General features: G+C 36.4%; 2 protein-coding genes across 2 annotated transcripts; both read left to right on the top strand.

Annotated features, from left to right (window-relative positions):
* The first annotated feature begins 376 nt into the window (after positions 1-376).
* Positions 377-4,684, top strand: LOC105218937 (probable ATP-dependent RNA helicase DDX46). Its single transcript, XM_011194817.3, has 5 exons — positions 377-664; positions 717-992; positions 1,051-2,146; positions 2,471-3,471; positions 3,537-4,684. The coding sequence occupies exons 1-5, from the start codon at positions 645-647 to the stop codon at positions 4,555-4,557; spliced, it is 3,414 nt and encodes a 1,137-aa protein (XP_011193119.2). The 5' UTR covers positions 377-644; the 3' UTR covers positions 4,558-4,684.
* Positions 4,685-6,079: 1,395 nt separating this feature from the next.
* On the top strand, positions 6,080-9,379 carry LOC105218936 (dystrophin). The gene is made up of 9 exons (XM_011194816.3): positions 6,080-6,395; positions 6,451-6,670; positions 6,728-6,977; positions 7,044-7,331; positions 7,399-7,612; positions 7,798-7,891; positions 8,034-8,151; positions 8,220-8,355; positions 8,440-9,379. Exons 1-9 carry the CDS (start codon positions 6,191-6,193, stop codon positions 8,817-8,819), a joined length of 1,905 nt encoding a protein of 634 aa, XP_011193118.2. The 5' UTR covers positions 6,080-6,190; the 3' UTR covers positions 8,820-9,379.
* The last annotated feature ends 3,309 nt before the right edge of the window (positions 9,380-12,688 follow it).

The following is a 12,688-nucleotide window of genomic DNA, read 5'->3' as shown; positions in this document are numbered from 1 at the left end:
CCACTTTAATGCAAAATGTGATGCCATTTTCATTTTGAATTTTTATTTTATAAATAATGTTAAATTTGTTGTTTATTAAATACAAATTGGCTGTTAATTAAGTGGTTAACACAAAATATTATGGGTTCGGTACTCAACACAGTTTCCCATAGTCACTAACAAAATAATTTCAACATATGTTATTATATTTACATATAATTTTTGTTTACTAAACTTGCTTTATAAAGTAATGCAATACTTTAAATATAATTGTATCCAAATTTTTTTATGTTATTTTAATTTGAATATTAAGTTCTATTGGTTAGTAACAAGTAGATACAACGCTGGTTTTCGGAACTCCCAAAATGTACATTCCTGGCACACCGCTATCTGCAATTCACAATAAACTGTCACTTGAGTGAAGGCAATATATCGTGGTATTCTGCTGTTGGTTTGTTAAAATTGTTTTTATACGTTTATACTTTTTTTGGGAAAACTAATTACTAAAAATGAGAAATACGGACACATGCAGATTAGATACAAAGCAGTGAAGTAATTGATTACATTGAAACCAAAGTTGCTATTATAATTTGGTTTTTGCCGGGAAATACTAACTGCCGAAAAGTCAACTAGTTGAAAGTAAACCATAGTGTTTTTTCATCACAATGTCCAAATCCTATTCGGGGTGAGTAACTTTCTATGTCAAAATTGAAAGAAAATTTAAAGTAATATTTCAGGAGAGATCGTGATAGGGAACGCGACCGCGAACGTGAACGAGACCGTGACCGAGAACGAGATAAGGAAAGGGAGCGTGAAAAACGCCGGTATTCTAGAAGCAGATCAAGATCTCCAAAAGAAAGTAAATCTTTCCGAAACGACAATGGTAACGGTAGAGGTCGTGATGAACGCAAAAAAGACAGAGAACGAGATATTGAGCGTAGTAGACGTGAGGATAAACGCCGAAAGCGTTCTAGGTCAAAATCAATTCCTAAAGATTATGAACGAGAGAAATCGTAAGTAATATATTACAGCCAAATTATGATAATAATACTAATTTTATTGCATGATCAGGAGATTCATAGATCGTGACAGGGATAACGCAAGAGAACGTGAACGAGATAGAGATCGAGAACGTGAACGGGATCGAGAGCAACGTGAACGGGAAAGGGAGCGGGAAAGAGATAGAGATCGTGGTCGAGACCGGGAACGTGAACGCGAGCGCGACCGCGACCGTGATCGGGAACGGGAACGAGATCAGGATCGAGAAGTGGATATGGAAAGTAGGCGTAGTACTGTACAACCCATTGTAAAAACAGTCGTTGAAGATCCCAGTAGTTCTTCAGAGGAAGAGCTCGACAAAGAAGAGGAACAACGCCGTCTTGAGCAAGAGATGATAAAACGAAGAGAACGCATTGAACGTTGGCGGGCGGAACGTAAACTAAAAGAATTAGAAATTAATAAGAAAGATTTGAAACCTCTGCCAATACCAATACCATCCAGCACAACTAAAAAATGGAGTTTGGAAGATGAATCTGAAGAAGAAGATAATAACGGAAACCAAACAGCTCCAGTAACTGATATCAAAAAAGAACCGGATTCCCCGCCACCAAAATTCCAACGTTTGAAAAAATTGCAAGAGGATGACGAAGATGAAAATGAAGAGAAACCTAAAATTAAAAAGCTATCCAAACTTGACGATGACGATAATGAAGATGAGAAGGCAAACAAAAGTGAAATTGATGAAAATGATGACATTGATCCCTTAGATGCTTATATGCAAGAAGTTGACAAAGAAGTGCGAAACGTAAATCACATTGTGACACAACCGAAAAAACAGCAAGGCGTTGTCATTCTCACGGGTGTAGCTAAAAAAAGCACAGAAAAGCCAAATAAAGGTGAGCTTATTGAACAAAACATGGATAGTCTGGAATATTCCAGTGAGGAGGAGCTGGAAGACATTAAAGACACTGCCGCCAATTTAGCCAACAAGCATCGAAAAGAATTAGCTAAAATCGATCATTCGGGCGTAAATTATGCACCATTTCGTAAGAATTTTTACGTTGAAGTACCAGAGTTGTCGCGCATGACACAACAAGAGGTTGATAAATATCGTGCCGATCTGGAGGGCATACAAGTAAAAGGCAAAGGTTGTCCTAAACCAATTAAGGTAAAAATATTCAAAACATATTTATATATGCACAGAACATAAATTTCTCGTACAAATTAAGTTTTAAATTGATATTTTTGCATTGTTGCTTTGTCTAAATTGTATGCAGTTAAATTCGAAAAGCGACTTTTTGCCATTGGTTGACTGAAATATGAGGAGTTTAGTACCCATACATATATGTACTTGTATATACAAAATATTGTTCATGGTAATTTAAGTGTTTTAAATGACCGTACTGTATTATAATTTGTTTTCTTTAACGGTATATGTATATAATTAGCACATATGTATGTATATAATTTGTTTCGGTTGTCTTTTACATAGACCTGGGCACAGTGTGGCGTGAGCAAGAAAGAAATGGATATTTTGCGCAAACTAGGGTTTGAAAAACCAACACCCATCCAATGTCAGGCGATTCCGGCTATTATGTCTGGACGAGATTTAATAGGTATTGCTAAAACTGGCAGTGGCAAAACGCTCGCATTCATTTTACCAATGTTTAGGCATATACTGGATCAGCCGCCATTAGAGGATGGTGATGGAGCTATCGCTATTATCATGGCGCCCACACGTGAGCTCTGTATGCAAATCGGCAAGGACATACGCAAATTCTCGAAAAGTATTGGACTGCGGCCGGTCTGCGTCTACGGTGGCACTGGCATATCCGAACAGATAGCTGAATTGAAACGTGGCGCAGAGATCATTGTCTGCACACCCGGTCGCATGATCGACATGCTGGCGGCTAATTCTGGACGTGTCACAAATTTACGTAGGGTAACGTACATTGTGCTGGACGAAGCTGATCGCATGTTTGATATGGGTTTTGAGCCGCAAGTGATGCGCATCATCGATAATGTGCGGCCGGATAGACAAACGGTGATGTTTAGCGCAACATTCCCACGTCAAATGGAGGCACTGGCGCGACGCATACTTAAAAAGCCCATTGAGGTAATTGTCGGTGGACGTTCGGTGGTGTGTAAAGATGTCGAACAAAATGTGGCTATACTAGAGGACGAGGCGAAATTCTTCAAGCTTCTCGAGTTGCTCGGTGTATACCAGGAACATGGTAGTATAATTGTGTTTGTGGATAAGCAAGAGAATGCCGATATATTACTGAGAGATCTTATGAAGGCGTCGTATCCGTGTATGAGTTTGCACGGCGGCATTGATCAGTTCGATCGTGATTCTACCATACTTGACTTTAAGTCAGGAAAAGTGCGTTTGTTAATTGCAACATCTGTGGCTGCACGCGGTTTGGATGTGAAGGATTTGATACTTGTGGTAAACTATGACGTACCAAATCACTATGAGGACTATGTTCACAGGTGAAAATTACGAATTATATATGTAATATTCAAATACGTATTAATAATAAAATTTATTTGTATAGATGTGGACGCACCGGACGTGCCGGAAAAAAGGGTTGCGCTTGGACTTTCCTCACCGCCGAACAGGCGCGTTATGGTGGTGATATCATACGTGCGCTTGAATTATCCGAAGCAAAAGTTCCTGAAGATTTACAAAAGTTATGGACTGAGTACAAAACTGCACAAGAAGCCGAAGGCAAAAAGGTTCATACTGGTGGTGGCTTCAGTGGCAAAGGCTTCAAATTTGATGAACAAGAAGCTAACGCTGCCAAGGAAAGTAAAAAGTTACAGAAAGCAGCACTTGGTCTGGCCGATTCCGATGATGAGGAAGATATTGAACAGGATATTGATCAACAAATTGAACAAATATTCGCAGCGAAACGTACAGTCAAAGATACTTCGGTACCAACACCAGCTGTTACATTGACGGCAACCACAGGTACCACTACTTCTACTGTAAGCAACGTTACAGTTGCCATTTCTGGTTCAGATAAGTTAGAATTGGCTAAACGTCTCGCCTCGAAGATAAGTACAACAAAGAATTTAATGACAGACGGCAAACCACAGGTGTCCGCGGAAACTATACTAAAGGGCGGCAACACAGGACAACCAATGATAACGGCACGTTCCGTAGTCGAACAATTAGCTGCTAAATTAAATAACAAATTGAATTATCAGCCAAAGGACGATGAAGATGGTGCAAATCCGTTGCTACCAAATCAACCTAATTCATTCACAAAGTATGAAGAAGAGCTGGAAATTAATGATTTTCCTCAACAAGCTCGTTGGAAGGTCACATCCAAAGAAGCATTAGCGCAAATATCGGAATATTCCGAAGCAGGGCTGACCGTACGTGGTACTTATGTACCACCAGGTAAAAATCCACCTGAAGGTGAGCGTAAGTTATACTTGGCCATCGAAAGCTGTAGTGAATTGGCAGTTCAAAAGGCAAAACGCGAAATAACACGTCTTATCAAGGAAGAACTACTGAAGTTAAGTTCAGCGCATCACGTTTTTAATAAAGGCAGATATAAGGTGCTCTAGTCGTTCATAATAATAAGCAACCATCATATTATTTTGTAGAACCTAAACATTAAAGATAATGTATTAATAAATTGGGGTGTCCTTTAAGGATAAATAAATCTTGTAGAGCCCCTTTACATTTAATAAAGATGTTTTATTATTTATTTTGGATATTTCTATAGAAAAGGATTCTTTATAAAATCCCTCATTGTTTGAAAGTGTATTAATATGTGCTTATGGAATTTGCATTTGTTGTTTTTGTTTCAAAAATAATTTTGAGAAATGCTGATTTGACAGTCCTTGGCCGCATAAAAATCCGGGTCCGTTCTGCTTCTGGTATGTTAGATAGTAGCAGTGACGTGCTTGGCCATTAGGGGTATAACTTTTTGAATTTTTTTTGACAAAAAAAATTTACATGGCATAACACGATGAGGAATAGTAAAAAAATGATAACTGCGTTTTTAGTTTTTCGATTTATTTCAAAAACTTCACGCAGAATTTAAATTGAAAATTCGTATGAAAATTTCATACATATGCCAAGAAAAAACACCATATGAGATTATGTTCTTTTCTTTGTGTCTGTTTTGTTTTGCTCCTCTTCCGTTATTCGTCGTATTTTTGCAAATAACAAAAATAGATAACGGTAATAACTACAAACAAAACGAAGAAAAGTTGATCTTAAGATCTATTAAATGGCGTGATGACATGCAATTTTTATATGAACTAGGGCAATATTTTAAATATTATGAAGTAAACAAGAAGTTCCCATACATAAAATTTAGAGTTTTACCAGCGCTCAGCAACGTTCGATGGAATTCTAGAGCTATATGAGCGATTTTAATACTAATACCGGAACATAGAATACAACTTTTGCCAATTGCCAATTCATATGCAGCCAATTTTGAAATATTGGAAAAATCCGCCAATCAATTCGAAACTGCGCATAAGTGTTTTCTTAAACACTGGGTAAAGGAAGATTCTGCCATTCTGAATTTAAAAAGATTTAATATTTGCGCTGAAGAGCCATCAAAGTTATTCAGGAAATTTACCCTTTTTGTAAATCTGAATATAGTTTAAATCTTAAGTTTATCTCAAATAATATCAAAATGAATTAAATAATGAACTAAAACGTATATTTACTATAAAAATGTATTTGTCTTGTACTTAAATTAGTCTTATTGCTTCTGAATCAAAATTTGTCTTCTTCTTCTTCGCATAAAACATATGAATTTTTTCAATTTAAATTCTGCGTGAAGTTTTTGAAATAAATCGAAAAACTAAAAACGCAGTTATCATTTTTTTACTATTCCTCATCGTGTTATGGCATGTAAAGTAGGTGTTACAAAAATAGACTACCCCTAATGGCCATATTTAAACAATATTGAACATTTTTCTTAATTTGTCTAGTTAATATTTTGTTTAAATTTTTTTTCGGACTCAATAACGATAGCACACAGGATGCACAATATGCATTTAAATAAAATAAATACTAATATTGTGGCAACTTTCAAATTGAACCTGTTGCATTGTTGCCAACATTTTCAATATAAATATTTAAATTTTGACAAGTTCAAACCGTCCACTAACCGCGGTGAAAATAATTCAATTGGATTATAAAATTTATTGAAATATAATAGTACAGATATTTACAAATATGGACGCTGCAGTTTTATTTGTGCAGCCGCAAATGGTAAACGATTTACTGAGTGGACGTTCCAAAGACCAAAAGCGAAGTGGTCCTTGTGATTGTACAAAAATTTCAGGAATTATGACATTCGTGCAGGAGGAGCATGCCGCTTACAAATACACCGTTTATCGCTGCGCCTCTAAAATTATAAGCCTCCAAAATCTTTTGTTCAGTAAGTTTGTTCAATTATATTGTACATAGCTTAATAACAATTCTGTGTTCGTTAGCTTCAAATATACCATACAAACTTGTGCAAGCGTTAATGGGTCGATATAATATACTTGATGTAGACGCCAATTTTATGGTACCGCCGTTTCTGTTGACTACATTTATACATGATCTCTACTATGCTTGTGAAACATTAGGACATTTCAATAAATCCGCAACATATCGTATAGAGACTGCAACAAGTGTGTTGGCGACATTCTTTTGGAATTTATTTGATCCGTAAGTACATAGTGTATTTTTTATTACATATATATAGTTATTTAATTCCGTTTTCAGGAATCGACGTCATTCCATTTCAGTTTTGGAAATAAAAGTTATGCTTTTGTTACTTTGCAAACATATTGGTTTACTAGATTGGAGCGAGGAATTCTATAAATTGCTTCATGACCCCAAAACAAAGTGTGTTTCAAAGAAAAACTTTGAGTATTTAGTGAATATTTTGACGAAAACTTTCAGCTATATTGGGGAGGAAATTTCTTATGGTGCACAAAATAAAACCCTGATAATGGAACAATGTTTTGCAAAGGTAAGATGCAAATAAAATTGTTGTTTGTAATTAATATGAAAAAATTAATTTGTTTGTAATTTGTAGTCGCACAATGCGTATGGATTAACTGAGCTTCAATTCAAAAATGTATGGAGTGATAATCGCACACGGTTTAGCATTTTTGCAAACCTTATAAATTTAATCAAACGTATGCAAGATACTGAAAAAATTATACATAATAAAAATTGTGCTGCTTGCAACACACAAATCATTGGTATACGTTTCAAATGCAGAACATGCCACGATTTGTCCCTTTGCTTCTGCTGTTTCGCAAAGGGTTACGTAAAAGGTAAACATGAGGCAAAACACCGCATGACCGAAGTGTTCAAAGAGGTAAGGCACAATAGTTATTTATTTTAATAAATATCTTTTTATAGATAATATATTTTTTTATGCCTAGGATGAACAGCCCAAGCGTATAGCACATTTCTTTGCTTCAATTTGCAATTTTTTCCAAATGAAGAAAGAAAGCAATGAAGAATCGAAAGGGTTTTGCAATACAGATGAATCTACCAGTGTTGATGAAACGGAACTGGAAATCATAGCACCGGACCATACGGCAAATAGCGATACAATGACCACAGTTATTGAGGTCAAAACGGATGCGATTGAAAGTAATTATTAACAGTTTATTTAACATATATACATATATTTACAATATGTTTTTGAAACCATCTAGACCACATAATGTTGTCGTTGTAGCGACATTAGACATTCCCGTAATAGTTATGTGGAATGCTGCCGAGCACGACTGCCTTAATTATTTACTTTAAAACTGTTTTTTTTTCTATATGTTTAGCTTCGATAGCTGGACTCTCTACTAGCGCTTCAACTGCTTCAAATGTGTCGGAGCATCTGCAATCTATTATCGATAGGCTCTTGCACCAGAACTCGTAAGTATACACCTATAGATTTGCATTAAAATTTTACTTTCTATGTTTTTATGCTCATTAGCTTCCAAACTATTTGACGAATTTTAAATAACTAGTATGCAATAAATAATACATAAAAGCAATTCATTTTTTGTTATTTCAGTAAACTTGAAAAACAAATTAAATTCGTCAAAACTGCAACGAATGAGGAAATTTCAGATTTTCTGCAATCGCATCAACACTTTCTGATTGGAATCATTAATGAAATGCGAAGGTTTTCGGTAAGAAAAAACGTTTTTCACTTTCTTCTATAACTTCCAAATAAATGTGTGTAATAATAATTTTCCAGCAAATATCAAAGTCGTTGAGCTCATATCCCACGTCGAGCACACCGAATCGTTCCCATTCTGACAAAGCGCATACGCAAAACATAGCCGCGGCTGTGGACAACTTTAGCGTTATGGGCAGCACTCTAACGCATTCGAGTAAGCAAATTTACTATTAGAAAAAATTATACATATATATATTAATATTATAAGTATTAACTTTTAATGCCACTCTTTCCACAGTTAATGGCGCCGACTTGAATCGCAGTTATTTGGAAGCAAACAAATCGGATGCTTCAGTCAACGACGTGAGTACGTGGTTTAATCAGCGTAGATCTTCGGCGTTAATGCCTATACCGCACACAACAAACACAGATTGTGGCGTGGAAACTGTGCAAGAAAATAGCACAAAAGCTAGTGAAACCGAAATTGATGAAGAATTTGAAATTGTTGATTTGCGTGACACTGACATGATTAATTTCAAGCTCCTATTGCATAAAGTCAAGGAAATTGTCGAGGACTCTTTTAGTGATAATACTGAATTAGCAGCAGCAACACAAAATTTGGAAAATGTGCTAGATAATATCGTAAAGAATGAGGAGAAACGTAGAAGCAGCACTTAATATATTAGGCGCTGTGAAGACAGCCGTATTTTATCAATTGCGGCTATATATTTACGTGACAAATAAGTTAACAGTAGTTTTACACAAATTTATAAAATTTAATAAGTGTTGAATGCAGTATGATGTCGAGTGTGTATATTTACATACATATGTATTTACTAAACCTAACCTGAAATTCGCCAAAATCAAAAGTAAATTTAATATATACAGTTATATTATCATATTTAGATAAGTATGTGTAGTAATAGCGTTCATAATTGTACATTTAAATTTTAAAATTAATTATTTAAAAGACGTCACAAACAAGTTTGGTTGTGTGAAAATATGTAAAAAATTAAAGACATTGGCTTTAACAAAAAATATTGTTATACTATATATATACATATAAGCAATACAATTAATTTGATTATTTCGGTACACCAGAATAAGAGACTCGCTACGCGATAAAGGGCGTTATATACTTACAACTTATATATGTAGATTTTAATTAGAGATAATGAAAAATATATACTGTGTTTTTATACGTCATAATATGCGCAAATAAAGTAATTTTAACTTGATTTTGTTTCCAACAGTCTTAATCATTACTCACATCCCTATAGGGAAACTATCCAATCAGTTAAAAACTAAACCTAAAACTTAGTGATCCAAACCGGGTATGACCGTCGAAATAACAGCGCTTGGTCAGATAAAATCCGGGTCAATTCCGGTAACGCGTAATTTCCTAGAGTTCAGCACTTTCAACCGTTATTCCCTGCACTAAACGTTAGAATTAAAAAAATTAAACAATGGGCCTAATTGAATCCGTTTCGATCGAAAAATGGTTCGATTCGGATTTTACGTCGGAATCCTTGAATCCGTATCGAAAATAAAATTTACGATCACATTGAACTCACTTACCGACTCGTATAAATACATTCCGCGGCTAATTGATGTCGCTAATTACGAAATCATTGAATCCGCAAAATCGAAAATTTTTGTCGAAATCTATCCGTTGGTGAATGAGTTGCGGAAATGTAAAAGAAATAAACCATTTGGACGTTTTTAAGTAAACAATTACTAATATAGACGAGAGACAAAAACTAACAAAAATAAATGAAAGATGTTTAAAAGCGATATAAAGTTGCCTCCTCGAAATAGCGAACGAATTTTCTCAAAGAGCCTCTGTCGAAATAAATATTTTTATGGAAAAAATTTCACAATAGTTAAATAGTTATTTCACAATAGTCAGTTTTAAGTTTTTTTAATAAAGCAAAAAGCACATACACATTGTAAAATTTGTCGCATTTGTCGATAAAACAGTTGTACGTTCTCACTTTGTGGTAAAGCAGTTTATCGACGGAATCAATGATTGCATGAACATTTTCGATCGAAAATCTTTATCGTATCGAAATCGAATTCGCTGCGGATTCAATGATTAGGCCCAATATATACAGTTATGTGAAGTTCGTGTTTATGTATGTATGTGATTGGCGTTGCAACCGTTTAGCCGGTTATAGCCGAATCGATGATAGCGCCCTACTTCTCTCCAAGTGTAACCAGGTCGCTCTCCACCTGGGTCCCTCCAACGGAGTGGAGGCCTTCCCTTTCCTCGGCTTCCTCCGGCGGGTACTGCATCGAACACTTTCAGAGCTGGAGTGTTTTCGTCCATTCGAACAACATGACCTAGGCAGCGTAGCCGCTGTCTTTTTATTCGCTGACGACCATCGCTGAACTATGTCAATGTCGTCGTATAACTCGTACAGCTCATAGTTCCTTCGTCTGCGGTATTCGCCGTTGCCAATGTTCTGAAGACCGTAAATCTTGCGCAAAATTTTCCTGTCGAGAACTTCTAGTGTCGTCTCATCTGATGTTGACATCGTCCAAGCTTCTGCACCATAAAGTAGGACGGGAATGATGAGGGACTTGTAGAATTTAGTTTTTGTTCGTCGAGAGAGGACTTTACTTTTCAATTGCCTACTCAGTTCATAGTAGTGATTGGCAAAAGTGATTCTGTGCTGGATTTCGATGCTGACATTGTTGGTGTTGTTGATGTTGGTTGCCAGATAGACGAAATTATTTACAACTTCAAAGTTATGACTGTTAACAGTGACGTGGGTGCCAACTCGCGAATGCTCTGACTATTTGTTTGATGACAGGAGATATTTCGTCTTGTCCTCATTCACCTCCAGACCCATTCGCTTCGCTTATCGCTTATCGCTTATCCAGTCGGGGAAAGTGAGAACTAACGGCGCGGTTGTTGCTTCCGATGATACCAATATCATCGGCGTACTCCAGTCGCTGTACACTCTTATAGAAGATTGTACCTTCGTGCTGTCGAAAGCAGCTTTAAAATCGACAAAAATGTGGTGTGTGTCGATCCTCTTTTCACGGGTCTTCTCCAAGAATTTGCGCATGGTGAATATTTGGTCAGTTGTGGATTTTTTAGGTCTAAAGCCACACTGATAAGGTCCAATCAGTTTGTTGACGGTAGGATTTAGTCTTTCACACAGTACGCTCGATAGATCGGAGAAATGTTCCCTCCATAGTCCCAGTATGCCTTGGACATCAGTTACCAGATTACCACCTTGGTCTCTACATGAGGATGCTCCGGTCTTGAAACCTTCGTTAAGTCCCCTCATTTTTTTTAAGCCATAAACTTATAGAAGAAATAAGGTATACCCTAATATATTATTCACATATGTACATGCATACTAAACTCACTCAAACAACTTGGCTAACGAATGAGTACTCTAGCTATGTACACTCGTACATGCATATTATACGCTTTATCAATGTTTGAAAATCGTTATTTCAAAACACTCTCTTTAGCAAAGTTTTCTATGTACGAGTACTTCCGCGCGGGTGAGAGAATTCAAAAGCACAAATTCTTAACAAAATATTCATTATTGCAACAGGCGGCTTTCCGTACAGTATTCGATTGAAAAAATAACGGATATACACCGGACTACCTTAGAATTTACCTACTTTTTTACTATGGGTGAACATAATAAGGGAGAAATATTTGAAACATCACAAGAATAAATAAATAAATAACTAACTTGAGAAGAATTCCTTTTTGTACTCGATAAAGACAGCAAGTTGTGGCAGGAAGGCAACATCTTACTTTAAGATCCGTGTATTACAGGTTAATTCACTTAAACGCTGGCGCTTGAAACGTTTGTGGATGTTTTCACGTAAGGCATGGGTTTTTTGGGTATGGGTTTCCCAGCAAAGGAAGAAGGGTTGATCACTGTGTGGGTTCGCTTCGAAATTTGATATTTCAGTGCACCGGCTACTGTTTTTTAGTTCTCACTTAGATGAGCCCCGAGCCGCACCAAGGTAGTTAGTGTGTGGCCAATTGGTACAGAAAGTGCATAGCAAACTCAAGGCGCAGATCAACGAATCATATTGAGGTTCGGCCGTCTACGGCACTCGTTGTATAAATGGATGTAAGTTTTGCCCACTTGTGGTCGTTACTTCTTTATAATTTATAATTTAGAGTAAGACGAGCCTTTGGCCAAAAAATATCTATAACTTCATACTGTTTAGAATACTTATTAAGAATTTTCCCTTCCGAGTCCATGGAGCATAACATAACCATACCTTTTTAAAACTATAGAAAGTTAAGATTGAAAATTAGAACTGGAAGAGTTCTAGTCGATGGAGTTATGTTCTGCTTTTTCCAGACTTGATCAAGAAGCGAAGCGAATGCGTCTGCCCTCTGAATGAGGCCAATATGACATTTCCTGTCATCAAACAGTCAGCGCATTCGCGTCTCGGTTCCCATGTCACTGTTGACAGTCATAACTTTAAAGTTGTAGATAATTTAATATACCTTGGAATCAGCATCAACAACACCAACAATGTCAGCCTCGAAACCAACAGGC

Source organism: Zeugodacus cucurbitae, chromosome 5 (assembly GCF_028554725.1).
Source record: "Zeugodacus cucurbitae isolate PBARC_wt_2022May chromosome 5, idZeuCucr1.2, whole genome shotgun sequence".
Taxonomy (NCBI): domain Eukaryota; kingdom Metazoa; phylum Arthropoda; class Insecta; order Diptera; family Tephritidae; genus Zeugodacus; species Zeugodacus cucurbitae.
Note: the sequence above shows the minus strand (reverse complement) of the source record. Positions and strands in the feature narration are given on the sequence as shown.